This window comes from Pelodiscus sinensis, chromosome 1 (genome assembly GCF_052426305.1).
Source record: "Pelodiscus sinensis isolate ZL-2025 chromosome 1, ASM5242630v1, whole genome shotgun sequence".
In the NCBI taxonomy this organism is placed as follows: Eukaryota; Metazoa; Chordata; order Testudines; family Trionychidae; genus Pelodiscus; species Pelodiscus sinensis.
Genome location: NC_143052.1, coordinates 188,306,862 through 188,329,407, shown reverse-complemented (window position 1 = coordinate 188,329,407; position 22,546 = coordinate 188,306,862). Strand labels below are relative to the sequence as shown.

The following is a 22,546-nucleotide window of genomic DNA, read 5'->3' as shown; positions in this document are numbered from 1 at the left end:
GTCATGTTTAAAGTCTACTTAAGCAGTAAAACTTTAAAAATTATTTAACTTACATGAGTTGCTGTACTGTAAAGCTGACGTTTTGATCATATAAATTATCCCAGGTTAGAAGAAACTTCATGTTCAAAGCATGAATTTCCAGATTTATTGGATATGCTAAAATTCAAAGAAAAAACAAAACTCACGATTGTCACCAAAAAGTCTTAAGTCATGTACACTTATTTTTCTCCAAATCTGTACAGTATATTTTAAATAACTGTTTGAATAGAATTTAAAAATATTTGATTTGTCATCATAGCAGTGGGTACACACAGCTGATTAAGTCAGCAGGGTATATAGCTCTCAGAGGGCTCTGTAGGAAAATATCATTTTTTAAAATCAAGAGAGACTATCAGACAGCCCAGAACATTAGAATAGGGAACATATGCAAAGAAGTCAGTGCCAGTGAAAATCTGTCTGTAAAAAAGTATATGAATACAAATTTACAAGTTTCGTATTCTGGAAGATCTGCAGATAAACAATGCTGCTATGATGCAACTTATGATGTTCTCTTCGTCGCCTTATCCCAATCTTAGGGATTTTACCCTTGTGCAAAACTTAGCTTATACAAAAGTAAAGAATCTGGAACAACAGAATTCACTTTAAGCAAAGTGTAAATGGAAACTGAGGTTAGCAATAAATATATTTTACATTAACCATCTAAGTAGTAGTTTGGGATTCCAGCCTCGGGGACAACTCATAGCAAAATCATGAATTCCACTGTCAACTATTAATCTAGAGGAGGGTTTTCCCAACTTATGGGTTGGGACCCAAATATGGGTCGCCATTACATTTCAAAAGGGTCGTGAAGTATCTCCCCAGGTGGCTCTGCCCCCACTCCTCTCCACATTTTGGAATTGCCTTGGGTCACCAAGTCTTCCTAAATTGTCAAAATGGGTCCCCATCTGGAAAAGGTTAGGAACCGCTGGCCTATAGTAAGAAACCCCACACAGGACAGCCAGTTGACTTTTTCAACTGGCAGGGTAGAACTTAGTCTGTACTTGGATGGGATACCAGTTAAGGAAAATCTTGGTGCTACATGAAACTGTGCTGTTCATTAACTTCAATATTCACACAGGGGTATTAAGGCACTCTGGTGGAAGTATAGAACATAAAATCAAATCCAGCACTCTAGTCATTAAAGGTTTCATTGTACTTTTTTGAATGATAGTTTGTCAGTTGTAAAGAAGTTTATTAGATGTACCACAGAGTAATGCTGATAATCTAATCAGTTTACTAGCTGCAAAACATGCGCCATATACAGCTGAACCTCACCATGGTACTCTCTGCAAGAAAGGGGGGGGGGGGGAATTAACCCTCCTGAAATTCCAAATTAGATAACCGCATTATAAATTCTTCTTGTGAAGATAGCTCACTAAATAAATATCATTTCTTGGTCTCTCCCCTAAGAATCAGAATCTAAGCAGCATTCATCAATATATGTTGAATTTTATTTATTCAGTAAGCTCCAAATCAGATGGAGATGTTTCCTGCAAATTCCACTGGATTAGAGCAGGGGTCTCCAAACTACGGCCCGCGGGCCGGATGCGGCCCGCGAGGCCCTCTCATCCGGCCCGTGGAGACTGTGACGGGGAAGAAACTCCCCACACTGACAGCCCCTCCCCCGGAGAAGCGCCGAGCGGCGCAGCGCAGCGGAGCCCAGGGGAAAGCCCATGGGGAGGGGAGCGAGGGCGCACAGCCGCAGGCGCGGCAGGCGAGGAAGGCGGCAGGACCCAGGAGGAGAAGGGGCAGGGACGCCAGGGTGAGCGGCACGCCCCGTGTGTGCCGGCTCAAAAGGGGGAGGGGCCGGAAGGACAGGGACGGCCGGCACTCACTTTCTTTTGGGCAGGCAGCCAGGAGAGGGAAGCCGGAGGAGCCAGCGGGACGGAGGAGGGACTCTGGACCCGCGCAGCCCTTGCCCTGGACAGCGAGACTCCCCGGCTGGGGGTGCGGGGGATCGGAGCCGCCAACGGACGGCCACACGCCCTGCGGACCGACAGCCGAGCCCGGGCTCTGCGCGTCCCTCACAGCAAGAGGGGTTGGGACTTGGCGTGGACAATTGCTCCCTATTGGCCAGTGCGTTCTTATCCTATTGGCTAGCTCTCTCATGAGGTCACTAGTGGGCTGGGCTCTATTTTGGCATCCAGGAAACAATTTCACCATTCACACTAATACAGGTGTTCATGTGTAGTGTATCAATGTGTTATTAAATAATAACTGAATAAAATAATATTAAATAAATAATTAAAAACAACATCCATGTTTTGATTGTTTTTTATTTGGACCTCAAGTGTGTAGTCGGCCCCCGAACTGCTGTTTGATAGTTAATGCGGCCCTTGGGCAGAAAAGTTTGGAGACCCCTGGATTAGAGCATTGGCATGGAGATTTTTTTTTAAAACTCATACTTGTTTCTGCTTTAAGGTAGCAGATTTGGATAATGTTCTATTCCCGCTTTAGGTGTTTACTGGGTAGTGCATGAAAAATATATTTATTTGGGTTTCAGTTGTTACTTGAAGCTTTTAAACAAGTGTTTCAGTGATAAACCAGCCTCAACTACTGGAAAAAAAAAAAAGGGAAACCTTCCCAGGGGAAGTTATCCCATAACTGTCTCGTAAAGGATTTCTTCTACCTCTTCTGAATCATGTGGGACCGATCACACTGACTGGATTCTGAACCAGGTGGACCACTAGTCTAATTCAGTGCTGAAATTACTATATTCCTACATACACAATATGAAGAGTGTAAAATTATTTAATATCTATTTTAGAAAAATAAGTCATTTGGACAAAGGGTAAAAATAATTTGCAAATGAATTCATGAGCTGCAAGCAAACACATTCTAGATCACTTTTTGGGGCCTTAGAACAAAAAAAAAAAAAAAAAAAAAAAAAATTTCAGGTTTCAGGCAAAAATAGCAAGTTATTTTTGCAAAATCATTCATTTCAACCCAACGCTTGAGTTTTTCCACAGATGCAAAACAGTATCTTACAGGAACGGAACAAAGTTTTATTCTAAACCAAACTCACTAAATACAGGAATATTTGTATTTGCACCTAGGAACAAAATAGACCCATGATAATCTAAATGTAATGGTGGACAGTGCATTCATTTGGATAACAAATAATTCCTTATCCGATCAAAAGCCTCAGAGTATATGATGGAAGATATTAAGCTATCGATAAAATAGAGTTTGGATAACTGATGTTCAGATTACCAAGGGTACATGGAAATCAGTTGAAAGCCTGGTAATTTTGCACAACTTTACTACTTTTGAGCAATGGATTTTCAAGCCGGTCAAGCTGGTTCTAGGATTTGATTACTGGAAGGATTTTTCCTTCTTACCTTTATCTGTAGTTTTAATGCAGTACACTGGACTGAAGGAACCTACTTTTCTTTCAGAAGTTATGCGAGCTTGAACCTTCAGACAGTACGTAGTCCTTGGTGCAAGATCATATATTTTATTTCTGCGCTCAAGAGTTCTGCTTTTTGGCTGAAATATATAAATAGCTGTAAATAACATATTAAGGGAGTTGTCCTGAGACAAAAAGTGTTACTGTCCTGAAGAATCACTTGACTTCTGCAGCACATGACATTTGGAAACATTCCAATATTAAGAATAAGGTAATATTTCATTTATACTAATATCCCCATAGTGTAACTCATCTAAAGTGCACTAAATACCCGGACAACTATGTAGGTTAAGCCAGACGATTGCTACACTCTTGAATGAATTCTCACAAGAAAGTGATGAAATAGAAAACCCTCTCTTGCCTATGGTGAACACTTCAAAACAATCACTCTGTATCTGACCTCAGTCCTCATTTTCAAAGAAAACCTGCACGTTACCTTCAATGATGAGGCTGGAAACTTAAATTCATAACTTTGCTAGACACTACAAATGAAGGACACAGATTTGTATGGCTTATTAAAACAAGCTACTAACAAATTTCCAGCCACCTGCCCTCTGCCTTTCTTTCCCCCATTACTGGAGGCCTTTTAATAGGTCACTTCACCTTGAATGGTCCCTTGAAACATGTTAACAATTTATACTAAACAATTTCTTCCACATTTTATTTAGCTGAGACAAGTAGGGTATGTCTACACTACAAAGTTATCAATGAAACTAACACTGATATGCAAAAAAATCCACAAAACAAAAATTGCCAGAGGGTGTTAAACTAAGTAGGAACAAGTCACTTGGACCAGGGCTACATCTAGACTGCAAGCCTCTTTTGAAAGAGGCTTTTTCGAAAGATACTTTCGAAACAGCCTCTTTCGAAAAAGAACGTCTAGACTGCAAGCAGTACTTTCGAAAAAAGCAAGCCTGTCTGGATGCTCTCTTTCAAAAAAACCCTGTTTGCATTCAAGAAAGCCTTTTTTTGAAAAAGCACTTTAGAAAAAAGGCATTCCTCCTCATGAATGAATATGAAATGAGGAATACGCTGTCGAAAGAAAAGCCGCGTTCTTTCGATTTAATTTCGAAAGAACGCAGCTGTAGTCTAGACGCAGGTGAAGTTTTTTTTTTTTTTAAAAAGGCTACTTTTTTCGAAAAAACCCTGCAGCCTAGACACAGCCCATATGGCATAACCCGCTCAAGAGTTCTGAAAGAACTCAAATATGAAATTGAGGTACTACTGTGGTTTGTAATCTATCCTTTAAATCATCTTCCATACCAAAAGACTAGAAGATAGCTAATATGATGCCAATCTTTAAAAAGGGCTCTAGAGGTGATCCTGGCAATTACAGACCAGTAAGTCTAACACCGGTACCAGTCAAATTAGTTGAAATGATAGGAAAAAATAGAATTGTCAGACAGATAGATGAACATAATTTGTTGGAGAAAAAAGTCACCATGCTGTCTACAAAGGGAAATCATGCCTTACTAATCTTCACTGTTCTTTGAGGATGTCAACGAGCATGTAGACAAGGGGGATCCAGGGGATACAGTGTACTTCAATTTCCAGAAAGCGTAAAAGAGAGAGAGAGTGTGTGCGCGCGTGTGTACGCACGCACACCAACTCTTCTCCTAACTTAAAGTAAGGTCAGGGTTTGGTTGTGCCCCAGGAAACAGACTGTTTTCCATTACATGCAAAGGGAGGAGCTGCTGTTCATGGGGACATGATAATGACAGTGTCTACTGCAGGGAGCCATACTACCAAGGGAGTGGCCAGCAGGGCAGGAGTGCCACAATCTTGCCTGCCAGCACAACAGGTAAGTAGCTCCCCTACCCCAAACTCGTTCCTCCTTTGGCCACAGTGTGGAGGCAGGGAGACATACTGGTAAGAGAGAAAACACCCCGGCAGCGGGGGGTGAGGGAAGGTTGGCAACATCAGGGAGAAAGAGCATGCCCTTGGCAGAAAGGGGAGATCTGGGGGGAGGGAAAGAAAATCCCCTCCCCAACCTGAGCCTCTCCTATCCCCAACCCTCAACTCACAGCTTGAACCTCCTGCACTCCCCCTCCTCCACATCTCCAATGCCCTGCCCTGAGTCCTGCATCCCCCCACCACCAGGCCCCTGCCCAGAAGGACCTAAGCAACTCCAGGTAAGTCTGATAGGAAATATTTCCTTATTCACTTCTTCACATAATACAAGAACTAGGGGGTCATCCAATGAACAAAAGGAAATACTTCTTCACAGAATTATAATAACCCATGAAAGCCAAAACTGTAAGAGGGTTTGTCCATGGAGGATAAGTCTATGAATGGCTATAACACATGCTCTGATTGTGCTAGCCTCTGTTTGCCAGAAGCAGAAAGTGGACAACAGGATGGATCAAAAAATAAATTGCCTGTTCACTCCCACTGAGGCACCAGCCACTGTCATTATCGGAAGACAGGATACTGTGCTAGAGGGATCATTGGTCTAACCCAGGCATGTCCAAAGTCCGGCCCGCGGGCCAATTGCGGCCCGTGTTCCGGTTTAATACGGCCCCCCGGGTAATTTGGCAATATCTATCTTTTATGGCCCCCAACGAATCCATATATATTGAGATGAATACATTGTAAAATCTCAGTTAATGTCAGTTGGTCTAAATCAGTTATAAATATATTTGGACACAACATGTATACTTGGTGTTATGTTCCTGTTCATATTTTTTGAACTTAAAAGTTGACAGACAACCTTTATTACCAATAATATGTCATGTACTTTACAATGTTCCTGACATATATTTCAGCTTCCTGGATTTTTTTTTTCATCTGGCCTTCAGATATGAAAGGCAGAGTGATTTAACACCTGTTTAGATTTGTCATCCATGAGACAAAATGAAAAGTATGCCATTTGCAATAAAATTTGCATAAAATAGTTAATTTGCATTCAATTTTAATGGTTCAAAGAATGTCAGGCAAAATGGTCGGCCCTCACGCATGTTCACTTCATCAAATCTGGCCCTCTTTGAAAAAAGTTTGGACACCCCTGGTCTAACCTAATAGGACCAGTATGTTCTTAAGAAACTAAGCATTGACCAGCTTAACAACATGAGCATCCAATCCAAAACTTTGAGCTAGAGATGTACTACAGTCTAGTAAATCAAGGCCCTTAACAAGACCCTTACAACAGTGAATGGACCAAGCTACAGATCAGAAATTAGGATACAATATATACATAAAATAATTTTAAAAAAAATAAGATTTCATTCTAGGAAGTGATTCAGCAATTGAAGTAAATCAAACAATATTTTAAACTTAACTTAGAAAATCAATCACTATCATACCTCTGCATTTGATGAGTTTTCCCAAAATACAGCATTATAGGTAAAAATTATATCAGATGTCCACATTCTTCTGCTCAGATTTTCCTCTGGAGAGGAAATGTTGATTTCCACCACTCCATTGATAGATTTCAGGTGCACTCCTGGAGGACCAATTTTAGCTGCAAAAATTAAACAATGTCATTAAGCACAACACTTTGTTGAAAGACCAAAAGTTACACGTTTGAACAAGTAAACTACAAGGAATTGCCTACAGTATTTAATTTTAAGTTGTTCAAATAGAATCTAACAGCATAACTAAAACTCCAAGCGTTATCTGGGACAGAAGACAGTTAAAATAATATTGGCTGTAACAATATTACAGTAACTTCCTCATTCTGTAATGAAAAGTTATATACATTTGTGGAATAAGTCACAAGAAAGGCTTATTTTAAAAAAGCCCAGTCCCAAATTACCAACCCGCTATTAAAGGATCCAGCTGTATATAGGCTATAGTTGGTGATAAATTAATAGAAAATAGGACTGCTAGAACTTTAGCTTCTCAAATACACATTTGCCAGCATCAGCACAGGGGCACAGTGGCAATGACACATATGGTACTTTAGAGTACAGCTAATTCCTTATCTGGAGCATTCTACCTCTTCCTTAATGTGAAGATTACATTAATTGGTATGGGTACAGAATAGAGATGGCCACCATAGAAAATCATGATGTAAAAACACACACAAAGAAAAGGCCCTACATCACACCACTTCACCACTGGAGCTCTGCAGAGTCAAAAGTTGGGAAGATCAATTTTATACAGTGATATAACATTGTAAAGTTTGGAAAATATGCCATTATGGGTGAAATTTTCAAATCACAAGTAGGATTTTACCATCCTTATACCTTTCAAAAGTCTCCCACTGTATATACAATCCAGAGGATATTCATATTGCAGTCCTCCCTCCCCCCCATCACAAGGATTAAAAATGTTCAAGAGGTGGCTCTGGGTTGTTAAGATTAGGAAAACTCAAGGGCAAAGAAAGGACAGCAAGACAGTAGCAAGAACAGGTAGGTGAGGGATGAGAAAGTGTAGCCGTATACACAGTTAATCAATGAGCCTGGGCTCATTGGTTAACATGCATAATAGGGAAGGAAGGCAGGCGGGAGGCAGCTTTTAAACAGGCTCCCCAAGCGTACCAGTTTGGGGAGTCACCTACCGCTCCCCATGTTGCTGCCTCCAATACAGAGGCAGCAGCACAGGGCAACAGGTGGGAGCCACTGGCGCCTGCATATAACTACTGAAATAATCAGTGGTTACACAATTACTTTACTAATTGCATCTTAACATCCCTTACATGGTCTACAATTTTTGTTCAAATTACCTATTTCAATTAGGGATGTGGTTTTCTACTGAAACAATAAAACAGTATAATGCCCTACTATAGGCACAGGCATAAAGGCAGCTTATACCAGTATAGCATCTTCCACTCCATGTACAAGAATAAAGACATCTTAATAGTGGTAGAATTACATTAACATTAGGAGACTATGCTAACTTTAATTATACTAGCATATTTAATTTTGTTTGTACACGAACACTTAATCTCAGGACTGGGCTCCATAGGTCTTATACTGGTATAAATTTCACTTAGGGATGTGATTGTTTTAAAAAACAACTAGGGGGCTGTGCCCCCTGCTTGCTACACTCATCAACGCCCCTCTCTCTGGGGGTAGGTGTTTGGCCGAGGGGAAGGGACAGGATTAGGCTAGGAGTGTGGGGTCTCAGTGGAGGGGGTATGCAAGGGTGCAGTGTCTCAGCAGAGGGGGTGAGTGAGAGGGCTGGGGGTGCGAGGACTCAGCAGGGTGGTGAGTGAAGAGGCTGGGGGTACAAGGTCCCAGCTTTGGGGGGTATGAGTGAGCTGGCTGAGGGTATTGGGTCTCAACCAAGGGTGTGCGTGAAGGAGCTGTGGGTGCAGGAAGGCTGTGCACCTTGCAGATACCGCCTCCTCAGAATACCAGGGAGGAGGCTGCGTGACTTGTGAGAACTCGGAGTGAGGGGACTGAAGGACTCTTGGATTGGGGAGGTATGGGGGAGTAGGGTGTGGGGAGGCCGCATAGTTCCCACCTCCCTGGGAGCACAGACTGAGCCCATAGACAGCGGAGCTGGGTGTCTGCAGCAACCCTAGCCAGGGCTGGCAGTAGGGGGCTAGTGGCTGGCCTGGCCAGCCACCCAGCTGAGTCAGAGGTAAGAGTGTCTGGCCTGAAGCAGAGCTGGCAAGGGGGACAGCTGCGGGACCAGTGGTACAGGACTTCCCTCGTTAGGTCTCCCAGTCCAGAACCCTTGGAGGTCGAACCTATAGCAACTTCATGCAAATGGGGGTGGGAGAGGGGGAAAAGTGAGTTGGGATGGAGGGTAGGAAGGGGTTTGCACTGCTTTAGTCAAGTATATTTAGAACAGCACAACCTGTATTTGGACAAGGTCTTATGAAAGTTACTGTATAAATAGCATTACTAAAAGCATAAAAAGGCAGTTGCTCTAGAAAACAGCAGAGCCAATAATAAGGCAATACAAATCGTTACACTGTATTTTATATTGTGCTGCAACAGAAGGTATATGTCTACACTACAGTGTTATTTAGAAATAAGCTATTTCAAAATAGTTAATTCAAAATAGCTTATTTCAAAATAACGTGTCTGTACAAAATGAATTTTGAAATAGCGTTTTGCCATTTCGAAATAGTGCGTCCACACTGAGTGGACGCTGAATCACATTTAAGGCTGGATGGAACCAGGTCTGGCAGGGCATCAGGTCAGGAGTTACTTTGTGTGGCTGTTGTCTGAGGCTCTCTGAGGTCTGTGCTTAAAGGGAATGCCTTCCCCCCACATCCCGGACAGCCAGTTCTCAGGTTTCCTTGCTTACTTGCCTACCTCAATGAGGGACAGCAAAGCATTTTGTCTCTGTGTGCTCTGGTTGCCCTCACTCGGGAAACCACAGCACTCTGCAACATGGAGCCAGAGCTGCCCCTGGGCACTCTGGTGCTTCTTGTGGATGCGTTGCTGCGAGCCTGGCTGCACTTTCTGCAGGCTGCTATCCGGGAGGTCCATCAGGGGGCTGTCAGTATCCAGGAGGCCCTGCAGGACAGCTTCCACTTTGAGGAGCACTAACAGTCTCCCTAGTCTGCCACACTGGGGGCTTGTGCCTCATTCCTCCCTCAAGTCCTTCCACTTACCCCCCATCCCGTCCCCTTCCTGATGTAAAATAAAATACACGTTTTTTTCATAAACACAAACTCTCTTTATTTAACAAAACTGGGGGGGATGGGGAAATGAAACTCTGGTGAGACTGGGGAAAGGAGGTGGGAGAGGGAAGGAGCGAGGGTGGGAGAGGAGAGGGGGAAAACAAGGGGAAGAAGCGGGAGGGAACGCTCAGGGGTCTCGCCAAATCAACTTGATTTTCATGCAAACCTGCTCCTGGGTTTGCATGCGGCCTTTGGTGGCCAGGCTAGCAGCTATCCTGACATAGATGGCCATGTTCCTCTGTCAAGTGCGGAGATCATGGACGTTGGAGGCATCCCCTCCAAACCTGAATAAAGTCCATGATCTCTTCCCTGGACCAGGAAGGGGCCTGCCTTCTCTGGGCCTTGGCAGGCTCCTGGGAGCTGGCAGACTGCTCCTGGGGAGCGGTGGACGGCTGGCTGCCAGTGGCTTGCTGGCTCATGTTTTGGGGCCACTTGGTCCGGGGCAGTGACTGCTGGCTCTGGGCTGGCAGGCTTGGAGCTGGCACAGGCACTATAGCCAGAGTCTACCACTTTAAGGGCTCCGGGGAGGGGGGAAAGGAGTGTTCTTGGTTGAGGCTGGAGTGGCCACCAGGGCACCCTGGGAAGGCTGGAGGCCCCCTATTTCAAAATAAGTGTCTACACAGCACTTATTTTGAAATAGCTATTTCGAATTTGGCGTTATTCCTCGTAGCATGAGGTTTACCAAATTAAAAATAAGCGCTCTGCTATTTCGAAATAGCAGTTTGGCTGTGTAGACGCTAGGAAAGTTATTTCGAAATAAGGGCTGTTATTTCAAAATAATTTTGCTGTGTAGACATACCCAGTAAAATGAAAATGTTTAATAACAGATTGCGTTTGTTATTAAACATTTTAAACATGTTTAATATTGTACTAAGTATATGTGTATTTCATACCTTTTAAATAGGGTGTAAAGAATAAAGTAGTAGACCATGGAGATTTTTCTTCCCCCTGTTCAGCTCTTACACGCACATTATAGGAATATAAATAATCTGTCATTGCAGAGGAAAAGTCACATTCCATGACAGTGACATTTTGACAGCCAGACATCTCTTTCCAGTCTGTTTCTTCTATTACTGCCTCCTCATAATCCTCAAATAGTCTGCAAGAAAAAAAAGTTTTCTATCGGTGATTAAAGATAAAATGTAAACATTAAAAGAAGAAAAAAAGCTAGGAAACTGAGAAATAACAATTAAAGTTGTTGATTCCCTTTTATAACCATTAGATTTTGTTTTTAGTAGAATGTTACAGGTTTCTGAAATAAACCTGTATTTTGAAGCCATCTTCCCCCTCCTCAAAAAAGAGAAGCACACAAAATCTTCATGTTCGAATACTTAAGATTTAAGAGAAAAAAGTCAATTAAGGAGTTACTACTAAGCCAGACAAGTTTGCGCATTTATTGGTTGAGAAAAGGCTAATGAGAAATAGCACCACATTAGAAAGAACAAAGGGGAAGGGGGGGAAGGAGCTAACTGAAAATAAGCATGAATAGCAGTAACCAAAGTCTGTAAACCAAAGGCAAACAAGCATGTGTTTCTCATTCTGTATTTATAAAGACCATGACTCATTAATCAGAGTTCTATGCTGGGGAACATTCTGAGTCTTTTTTTTTTTCCCAATTCTGGAGACAAACTTTGATTAGTGATGTGTGTTTCTAATAATATAAGATATTGTTCTCAAAGCTTCCATAAATATGGTTGTTACATGTGTCTTTTTCAGTATGCAATGTTACTACTCAATGTAGTCTCACAAATAATACGCATGCCAATATTGAGGAACATTTCCACGGCAATTATATGATCTTCAGAAGCTATTTCACTGTTGCTTTGTAGGCATACATCAGTTTAGGCCTGAATTTTCAGACACATATTTATTCCCAAACACAAAGTACCACCATAAATCAGTGTCCTTATGTTGCTCAGGGATTTGAAAAAAATAAATGATAATGTGCACAGCACTATGTTAGTGGGAGAGCTTGTGTTCACTATAAATACAACCATGTCAGAATTATCTCCTAACCTATCTGGAAGTATGTTTTAAATCAGCCGAGTAGACTGGACTGCAATTTTTAACCAACTGAAAGACCACTGTGACTAAGGGACAACATCTGCTATGCCACTAAAATGCTTGTGGATTTCCACATTTAGTGACTCATGCTTTGGGAGCCTTGGTATAAGAATGCATTGCTAGAAGGCCCACAATTCTCAAAGCTATGCAATTTATAGAAGATTAGCACCTCTTCAAATATCAATGTTTTGAAACTCTTGTTAACCAAAAACAGTTTGAGATTTTAGGTATTAAAATGTGGTAACATGTTCAAACTACACACAGTAATGAAAAGAATGGTCCAAACTAAGGATGTAAACAACTATTAATATACGGCAGTCCCCGGGTTACGTACAAGATAGGGACTGTAGGTTTGTTCTTAAGTTGAATTTGTATGTAAGTCGGAACTGGTACATATTGTAGGGGAAACTCTAGCCAAACATTATTTTTAGTTTTGGATAGCATAGGGAAAGGTTAACACCCCTCTAATGTTTGTTTTGCTGTCTGTTCCCCTGTTCAGAAGATTTCACATCTATTTCTGTCCCTGTGACAAACTCAGGACTAAAGGAGTAACTCATCAAATACCAAACAGCTCTGCACCATGCTTTGAGCTAATAGCTTTATTTCCACACACCACCCAGGGTTCTAGGAGGAGGGTCCTTTTTTTGCTAACACAATGAGGCCAGCACTTTGTTTGTTTTGGTGGAGTCTTTGTTTGCCCAGGGAGCCCAGCATGTATAGGGGGAGGAGGGGCGGAGAGGCTGCTTTTGTCTGCTGTTCGGCAGCCTGTTGCTCAGGGGAGGGGGCAGCCTGTTGCTGGCAGGGGGGGAGGGGGAAGGTGTGCAGGATGCGAGGCTGCGCGTGGGGGGGGGCGGCAGCGGGCGTGGGGAGGCACTTTTCCTCTGCCCGGCAGCTCTGCGGGATCCCTGTCCCTGTGGCCAGCTGCTGCAGGCAGAGGCCAGTTGGAGCCAGCCGAAGAGGAGGAGGGGTGGATTCTAGGACCCAGGTGAGTGAGCCCTGGGGACAGCTGCTGCGCTCCGGGAGCCCGGCATGTATAGAGGGGAGGAGGGGCAGAGAGGCTGCTTTTGTCTGTTCAGCAGCCTGTTGCTCAGGGGAGGGGGCAGCCTGTTGCTGGCAGGGCGGTGGGGGGGGGGGCAGCGGGCGTGGGGAGGCACTTTTCCTCTGCCCGGCAGCTCTGCGGGACCCCAGTCGGAGCCGGCCCGAGGAGGAGGAGGATCCTAGGACGCAGGTGAGCGAGCCCCGGGAATGCTGCTGCGCATGTGCGGGAGTTGCCTCACCCGTTCGTATCTAGGGATCCGACATAAGTCGGATCCACGTAAGTCGGGGACTGCCTGTAGTTAAATGGATGAAATTACACCATTTAACCGGTTAACTATTGGCAGGCAGGTCCTGCCTGACGGCCCAGAGAGACCAGGTCTCTACCTGCTCCACTTCGGTATGGCTGGGGTCCTGCCTGTCACTCCAATGCATCTGAGTCCAGGGTCCTGTTGGCTTACCCAGGACAGCTAAGGACTGGATCTCTCTGGCCTGGGTGCCTCCTGGTTGCCCCAGCACAGGATCTCATTGACCCACCTTGGCATGGACTGAGGTCCTGCTGCCACGCTCAGAACAACTCTGGAGCAGCCAGGGCTCTATTGACTGCCTGGGCTGCTCTGGCACAGCTGGGGCTGGGGGCCTGACACAGGCAGGGGCCTGCCTACTGCCCGTAAGATGCCATCTGGACTCATCCAGGGCTGTTCCAGCTTGGCACGGCTGGCCGTTCAACTGGTTACACGGTAAGCTTTTCAGCACACCTAAGCTTAACGCTTACCAGGTAACCAGTTAACCTTTAACATCCCTAATAAAAACATCTCTTTGTTTAGCTAAGCAACATGCTCTTATGCAATTTTTATATCATTAAACCTACCATGGGGAGAAGGGGTTGTGTTTTGTCCCCTTCTCCCCCTCCATCCCATTACCTTCTCTTGAAATAAATGTCAAATAATTTTGGCTCACACAGTAAAATAGTGAACTTACCGTTGATACTGAGCTGAAAACGTTACACTGAAGTCATTCTCACTATTCCAGGTCCATCTTAGAGTGAAATTTGTGTTTATAATATCAACTTGAACATTCTGAGGACTTGTAAGATTCATTTGGCCTACAAAAATGTTGGGGTAGGAAGAAGGGAAGAGATAGGAAGAGGTTGGGGGAAAAATATTATTGTACACAAAGTTTAAGGATATGTGACATCTGTTCCACAACAGTAATCTTTACATGTTCAAAATTAAGATAGAGTATCAAGTTTAGTACAGTTAAAGTACTTAAGCCTATTCAAATAAGATAATTCATGGCTTCCTTTAGCTATGTAAAGAGAAATTTCTCCTCTACAACTTGGATTCAAATTTTTTTCTCTTTTTTGTACAGAGTTTTAAGACCTAGTACTTAGAAGAATATGCTGATTCTCAATGCACATCAGCCAAAATATTTAAAAAGCAAGTGCAATGCCAGCTTTCAACACTTTGGATCTCTGCCACAAGCTCTAGATCACCTCTGTTGCTTTCTACCATTTCACAGCTGTGAAGTGAACCCAGAACATGCATGACTTTTCCCCCTATTGCAATATACTCTGAGGCTACGTCTAGACTACAAGCCTCTGTCGAAAGAGAGCGTCTAGACTGCAGCCACTTCTTTCAAAAAAGCGAGCTGCTTTTTCAAAAGAGAGCACCGAGGCAGTACACTTTCAAAAAAAGGTGTTCTTCCTCATAAAATGAGGTTTACTGAAGTTGAAAAAAAAGCCTTGTTTTCGATTTAATTTTGAAAGAATGCGGCAGCAGTCTAGACATAGGGGAAGTTCCCCCTTCCCCCCGAAAAAAAGGCCACTTTTTTCCCAAATAAATCCTGTAGTCTAGACACACCCTGAGATAGAATAACCAGAAAGACTTCTCCACACAATATGACCATAGGACTCCATTGCAGAAAACCAACATTTGCTCTTGGCTCAATAGTGGTGCTGGTAAATCTCCATAAAAAGCTTGGAGAGAAAAGGGTGAATATGCATCAAGACACGAACAAGAGTGAGCAGAGAGAAGACAGATGGTCCAAAGTTGAAAGATGGACTAATCCTTTGCATCTTTTTATTTAAGAAGGCTGGTGGGGAAAAAGGAATTGGCCTTCAACAGATTTTTTTGTTATTTTGAAGACAGGAACATGGTGGCAGGTCACAGAAAGACACAGTTATTGTGTACACATAGGAGATAAAGGAAATTAAATGTGCAAAGTTTCATTTTTGTATGCATCACACCTTCAAACAGCAACTTAAATAAAATATTCTTTTAAGAACTGGAAGGAAAGGTTACCTAATTCTATAATGAAAAGCATGCATGGCACAAGAATATACCACCCTGTCAAAACAAAGGAAGCTGAGGATTTCCAGTAAAATGCTTCAATTTTCAGATGTCAGGAAATAACTGCATAGTTGATTAAGTAAGTTTTGCTTTGAAAACAGATTAAATTGAAGTGTTTCTACCCTGAAGAATTGTGTGTAAAAATGGCTCCTTTGTTCGTCAGCAGATCTCTGTATGTACACAAAATCACACCAACTCAATTTTGTAAAAAGTGCCTGTCCTCTCTTTCCATGGCACCCAGTCCCGGAGGAATATGGCCTCAGGGATTATTGGGAGATTTTTTTAAAGCTAGGGTGAAACTGACCAAACCCCCAAATCTTGTAAACATTTATACACATACTTATTATGCACAAGTAGATCCACGGAATTCACAACTCTACTGGATACTAGGGATGTAAAAAGTCAGTTAAAAAAACAGTGTAACTGTCAAAAGTCTTAGCGTTCACTGTGCTATGGACTCTGCAGTATAAAGCTTAAATAAGTGAAGCCTCCTCCCCAGGAGCCAGGTTGGCAGGGGCTGCCGGCCCCACTCCCAAGGAGGATTTACTGCAGGCTCTGCAGCTGGCTCTCCAGGAGTAGGGTGGTAGCTCCTCCTGGCCCTGCTCCTACAGAGCTGGCTGGTGGACAGAGTTTAACTGATAGGCATCAACTTATCAGTTAAACTCCAACATCCCTACTAGATACTCAAGTTTTGTCTACATATTCAAGTTTAAAGCCCTAATGCCATAGCACTTTAATGTGGCAGTGCGATCATGGCAAAAGTGCTGGGAAAGAATTGTCCCAATGTTCAAACTAGGTAATAGGGATTAGAGATGTTAGCTATGGGTTAATTGAATAGTTGAGTAACTTCATGAATTCTTATCAGTTAATCAACTATTCTATAGCCCCTAAGGGTGGGGCCAGCAGCCAGTATGCTCTGTCCTTACTCCTGAGGAGCCCCCTGCCACTCTGTGCTGCTGTCTCTGTTTCAGAGGCAGCAGCCACAGGTGGCAGCAGCCCCCATCTAGGGAGGGTCTGAGCTCCTGGACCTGGCATGAGCTGGAACAGAGCTGAGCTGCCTGCCTGGCTCCTAATACAATTTAAATGCATCAGGGCCCTGGACCCAGTGTAAGCCAGGACTGAGCTGGGCTGCTGGACAGCCTGCTAAAAAATTTACTTGCCAGAGAGAGAGGTCAATGCGTTTAGTCTATAGCTTTTGCTTACCAGTTAATCACCTAGCTAAGTAGTCTATTAAATGATTAAACAATAAGCAGGTGCTTATTGGTTTGCATGTAGCTGTAAGTGTTCTCTCTCCCTACCCCTGCAGCTCTTTAAGTACATTTTTTTAGAAGGCTGGCTGGCTCAGTCCAAGGTCATGCTGGGTCCTGGCACTGGTTCCTAAAATTCATTTAGTGCAGCTCGCAACAGGGGTAGTTAACGGGACCCAGTATGAGCTGGGACTGAGTGCTTGCAATGCAATCCCCTATTGATTAGTCGTCAAAAATGTTGTTGATTACATGATCAATGAATTGTATGCTTAACATCCCTACTAGGTAAACCACCTTCACAAGAAGAGTAGTTAGGAGCTCTGAGCATTTGTTTACACTGGTGCTTTACAGAGCTGTAACTTAATAGACTTTGGGTGTTTTTTCACACCCTTGAGCAAGAAAGTTACAGCGCAGTAAATTGCCACTGTGGACAAGCCATTATGGTGTGAAGTTGAGCATATATGTCAGTGATGGGCAACCTAAGCTATTGAACAGGCCACTTTGCCCCTCTTCATCTCATATTGTCGCAACCAAGACAGTCTCCTTGTAGCACTGGAATGGAATTTTATAACTAATAAGTCAGTTATAATAAAAGGTATGTTTTAGCAAAAGGATTGGATTAAACTTAAATTCAAGATGTAGGCGTCACAGAGGGCCAGGCAGCTTTGTTATCTTAGCTTCATCTTTGTTTGATGTTAGCATGTTAAAGTAAAGGGATGGAATATTGTAATATATAGTGATGTTAGTGTTAGTAAGGCCTTGTAGTAGATAGAAAGAAGTTTAATGTTGAAAGACTTTGTAACTTTTAACAAAGTTATTTAGTAGTACCTCTTTGTTCCATGCTGCAATTCTGTAAGGCTACGTCTACACTGGCCCCTTTTCCGAAAGGGGAATGCTAATTTTACAGGTCGTAATAGGGAAATCCGTGGGGGATTTAAATATCCCCCGCGGCATTTAAATAAAAATGTCCGCCGCTTTTTTCCGGCTTTTAGAAAAGCCGGAAAAGAGCATCTACACTGGCCCCGATCCTCCGGAAAAAAGTAGGAATAAGAGATCCTCCGGAAAAGGGCTTTTTTCCGGAGGATCGGGGCCAGTGTAGATGCTCTTTTCCGGCTTTTCTAAAAGCCGGAAAAAAGCGGCGGACATTTTTATTTAAATGCCGCGGGGGATATTTAAATCCCCCACAGATTTCCCTATTACGACCTGTAAAATTAGCATGCCCCTTTCGGAAAAGGGGCCAGTGTAGACGTAGCCTTAAATGTATTGTTTGCGTGAATGAGAGAGAGAATGTTTGAGGAGAGAGAAGCGTACAGGCCTCTGCCTGCTCAAATGGTCAGAGGTGCTTCGGAAGGACTCTGAAGGACTCTGAAGCACCAAATAATTATCAACTAAGTAAACAACTCAAAAGACACAGACTACCCAGGCAGACTGATGAGCGCTGAAGCTAGAGGCAAGCACCACTTGATAGGGAACCAATCATAACTTTTGCCAGAAAGACAACACCCAGGAGGGGTTGTCAGCTTACTGATACCAGATGACTGTGACAACTTCTTATCAATAAGCACATGTCCTAGGAAGACTGATTGTGAAGCTGAATGACTGACTAAGGCCTGATAAGGCAAAATGCATAGACTTGCATGGAAGGAAAGTCCTATAAAGGATTGGGTATCTGATTCTTCTGGTTCTATCCTGCTAAGATCAAGATGAGGAGGGGCATCAGTCCGTACTGACATGAACCCGGCTCCTATCTGGTCAATAGATTGGGCCGAGCAACATACTGGTAACTATTCATCTGCAGGATGAGTGTATGTGTGAGTAAATGCATATGCTACTTTGTTATATTGTCAATAAATGCGGCGTGTTGCCTTATCACCCTGAAAAATATTCCATATGCTTCTTATAAGCATAACATCCTGGGATGGAGTAGTTTTGCTAACTTCGCTTGCATACTTTGAATTTGCAAGGTGTACTGACTAAATCATAGCAGTTCTTTGTTTGAATGCAGGAGTAGGGATGTAAGCGACTAATCGACTATCCGATAAACGCAATGATGCTCACAGCACATGCCGAGGGCCACAACTACTAAGCAAACGCTTATTGGATAGCCAACACACTAGTTGACTAGTCACTTCCTGCCCCCTTTGCTGCCTTTACCACAAAGCCTAGCCTCCATGCGGGTGATTCTGATTTGAAACGTACAAGAGCCCCCGATTCTTGTACAAGTTCTTATTGACTAATAGAATAGTTGATGGAAAGTTAACATCCCAATGCAGGAGTGCACAGCTTTTACAGTCATGTTGTATGCAATCAGCATACACCTCACTTCATGTGTCATGTCACTTTTATAATACCAGTACGAAAAAATGACAGATTGAAACCAGTAGAATCTAGCAACTTTGCTCATGTCTTGGGGCCTCACATAGAACCCCAATGAGCCACATATGGTTCTCGGGCCATAGGTTGCCTACCACTGATATATGTCATTGTTCGCAGCAGTGCAAGCTAGCTGGCTATCCAAGAGAATCAGTAGTGCTGTCAAATGCAGAGCTAAATAGAAAAAAAATGCTGACTGACTTTTTACTTAGTAATCTTTGGGAGTAACTTGTAAGTGGAGTTTTATGCCACCTACAGACAGACGTGTCATTTTAAAGATGACAATATCCTTTTGACTTCAAAGGAACTGCCACTTCTCACTCCATTTGTACACATAAAATGTTCCCAAGCCATACTCCCCTGAGTTCACCTCAAATAAATCCTTAATTTCCATGACAAGCATTCCCCTCTTGCACACTCACACACCATTTGGTTATTTCACATGAAATCATTTCAGTCAGATTAACATATCAGGGAAAAGAAACTTCAGATAATCACAAGAAACTATTTTCTCATCTAAAGTTACCTTATGTTTGAGGATCAGACTGAAAATAGTTGTAAAGATTATTGCATCTACTCATATGACTACAGAGTTTTTCTTTGTTGTTATTTTTTTTTAAAAGGGTACCTAAGTGCCTCTCTGTGGAGGAGTCTGCATAGCCTGATGCTTGTGTTACAACTTGCTCAGTAGTTACAGTTATTGCAGTGCTTGGATCTGTAATGTGGTTTTGTAGAAGTTGCAAAACAAATGGGCTTGTTTTAACTGATTACAGCTTACAGTAAAATAAGAAAGTGGTTAAGTCTCCCTCTGCTGTGTTCTGATTTCCCTTGGATTTAAAAAATGAACTGACTCACAACACTCTCTACGCCAGGGCTACTCAATTCCAGAAACCCCAGGGGCCACAATAATACTCACAGCGCATGCGGAGGGCCACAACTAAGTGTGGTTGCAGATACTTGCAAATATATATGCAAATAGCTTCCTTCACATTGATGGGCATGAATACAAAGATTAATGCAAGACTACACAACATGCAGACCCCATTTAAGTCAGTTCTGCCTATATTAATAAAATGAAATATTTACCCGATTTCTGTGCATATGACAGCACTTTTAATGAGCAATGACAGTCCAGAAATTTAACTGCTAAAATGCATATCAAAAGAAGATCATCATATTAATTCACCCTTGTGGAGCATGCTCCCATTGGAAGCCATGTTCAAAAGGTCCCACCCATGGGTCACTTGTTGAGCCTCACATAAACCCAAACTACACCGTGGGCCACAAATGGCTGTGGGCCGCATCTATGCTAATATAGTAACAGCACTGCCCTGAGCACATTAGTCACAGTCGATGTAATTAGGACCAACACAGTGTCAGTGTAGACATAGCAATCTATAGAAGCACTCTCACTGAAGATCTGCATCCACAGACACTGACTCTTCAATGTGCCAGAGGATGCTCAATCCCCAGCTGTGTCCAAGACTTCATCGTCCTGTCCCTGCTCCACGTTTTCCTACTCTGTTCTATCCCCTCCCACCAGCACACTGTCTATTTACCCTTTCCTCCCGCCTCTCATGCACACCATGAAACAGCTGATTGCGGCAGGTGCAAAAGGCTGGCGGGTGAGGGAGAAGGTGCCAGTGGGTGCTCAGCACATAGGACAGACTGGGGCAACTGCCCCATGCTTTGTGGGGTGTGGGTTCTAAGACAGCCTAGAGAGTTAGTGGAAAGCCTAGTGCCAGCAGCAGCAAGAGACCTGTCCCCAGCTTGTCTCATTCCATTCCACCCTGACAGTTCTTGACTAGGGATTGAACATCCCTACTCCTGGCATTGCTCTGGGGACCAAAACTGGAGAGAGAGGGCAGGGGCTTCGGAGAAGGGATGGAGTGTGGACAAAGAGGAGGCAGAGGGGACAGGGGCACACTGTCCCAGGCCCCGGACTCCCTAGGTTTGGCACTGCTCAGCACCCACCAGTTATTCCCCGGGGTGCCCCAGAGGAGTCAGCGCCCAGGCCGCACACAAGCGACGGAACGTGGGCAGTGGCTGTGCTGATCCATCCCATACTGTGGGCAGGGCCGATTCAGCTTCCACATCCCACGAAGGCCGCTCTAATGCTGAGCGCCGGAGGGGGCGGGGGGAGGGGTTACTGGGGTCTAAGCGCCCCCCTCTAACCGCTAACTGGGCCGAGCCCCGGCTGGATCCAGCTTCAGGCGGACACCGCGCAGCCGGGGCCGGACCGCCCTGTCCCCCCTCCCCTTCCCCGCCGCTCTGGGGGCGGCGCTGGCTGGCGGGCCGGGTCGCGGCACACACAGGCCCCGCTCAACAGGCGGCGGCGACTCCAGGGCTGGACCCGCAGCCCCGCACGGCGGGCACAGAGCGGCCGGGGCAGGCCCCGCGCCCCCGGAAGGGCCCCTGCCCGCCCCCCGGCCACGCCGCCGCGCTTACTTGCGCCGAGGGCAGCTGTCACCAGCAGCAGCAGCAGCGGCGGCGCCCACAGATCTGCTGGCGGCGCCATCCTCCCGCGGGGGCTCTGGCGTCCGGGGCGCTGCTGTCACCGGCTGCGCGTCTCAGCGCCGGGCCCGGCTCACGGGATAACAGACTTCAACGGAAAACAGCCTCGCGGCACCCGCCCCGCCCCGCCCCCGGGGCCGCAGCGCGCATGCGCTTCCCGGCTTCGGAGAAACCGCTTGTCTTCCCAGAAACCCGCGAGGAGCGAGAGCGAGAGCGAGCGGGGGCGGCGTGGGGAGTGACGTCTCGTCTAGGGACCGCTGCTGCGTTCTCCCCTGAGTTTGTGTTTGTGGTTCCTGCCCACGGGCAGCGTGACAACGGGCGTGGTGGGGCCCGTTTCTGGGACTGCACGGAACTCAGCGCAGTGCCCTGTCCTCAGTCTGCGCTGGGACCAGCTCCCAGTAACATGGGGGTAGATAGATTGGCCGAGATCGCGAGCACGAGGTGTTTTATTGCAAGCCCCGCTCAGTAGTTACTGTAAGCGCATAAATTAGTTTTTGGGGGGAAGGAGGAAAAGCTGCTCCTTCCATTTCCTTGCACCTTGGGTCTTGCTAAATTCATGGTTATGAATAATGCATCATGAACAGTGAAACCTGGTCCCCTCTCCCCTTGAATCTGGCCTTTTTCCTGCCTTTATAGCATTTCTCAAAATGGGGGAACCTGGCCCAAAAGGGAGTTGGGGGAGAGAAGGGTGGAATTATACTTACTGCTGCACTGCACTCCTTCAGAGCTGGGTAGCCAGCAAGCAGTACATAGCTTGCTAGCAGAAGCGAAGAAATAAGGGGCTTGTACGTGCCAGGTTGTGATACCTCCTTTTTGGGTTAGGACCCCTACAATTAAAATACCATGACATTTCAGATTTAAATCATGAAATTTGCAATTTTTAAAATCCTATGACTGTGCAATGGACCAAAATGACTGTGAATTTGGTAAG

At 44.5% G+C, this 22,546-nt stretch overlaps 1 protein-coding gene across 1 annotated transcript in view; it reads right to left on the bottom strand.

The window, feature by feature from the left end:
• The window catches only part of IFNAR1 (interferon alpha and beta receptor subunit 1), a 42,908-nt gene extending 21,217 nt beyond the window's left edge, over window positions 1-21,691 (bottom strand). The window contains exons 1-6 of the mRNA XM_075910979.2: window positions 21,550-21,691; window positions 14,112-14,235; window positions 10,925-11,130; window positions 6,751-6,908; window positions 3,381-3,528; window positions 54-156 (exon numbers count right to left, since the gene is read on the bottom strand). Of these exons, the coding sequence (XP_075767094.2) occupies window positions 54-156; window positions 3,381-3,528; window positions 6,751-6,908; window positions 10,925-11,130; window positions 14,112-14,235; window positions 21,550-21,619 (809 nt within the window). The 5' untranslated portion in view covers window positions 21,620-21,691. The remainder of the gene's footprint in view (window positions 1-53; window positions 157-3,380; window positions 3,529-6,750; window positions 6,909-10,924; window positions 11,131-14,111; window positions 14,236-21,549) is intronic.
• Between the last annotated feature and the right edge of the window lie 855 nt (window positions 21,692-22,546).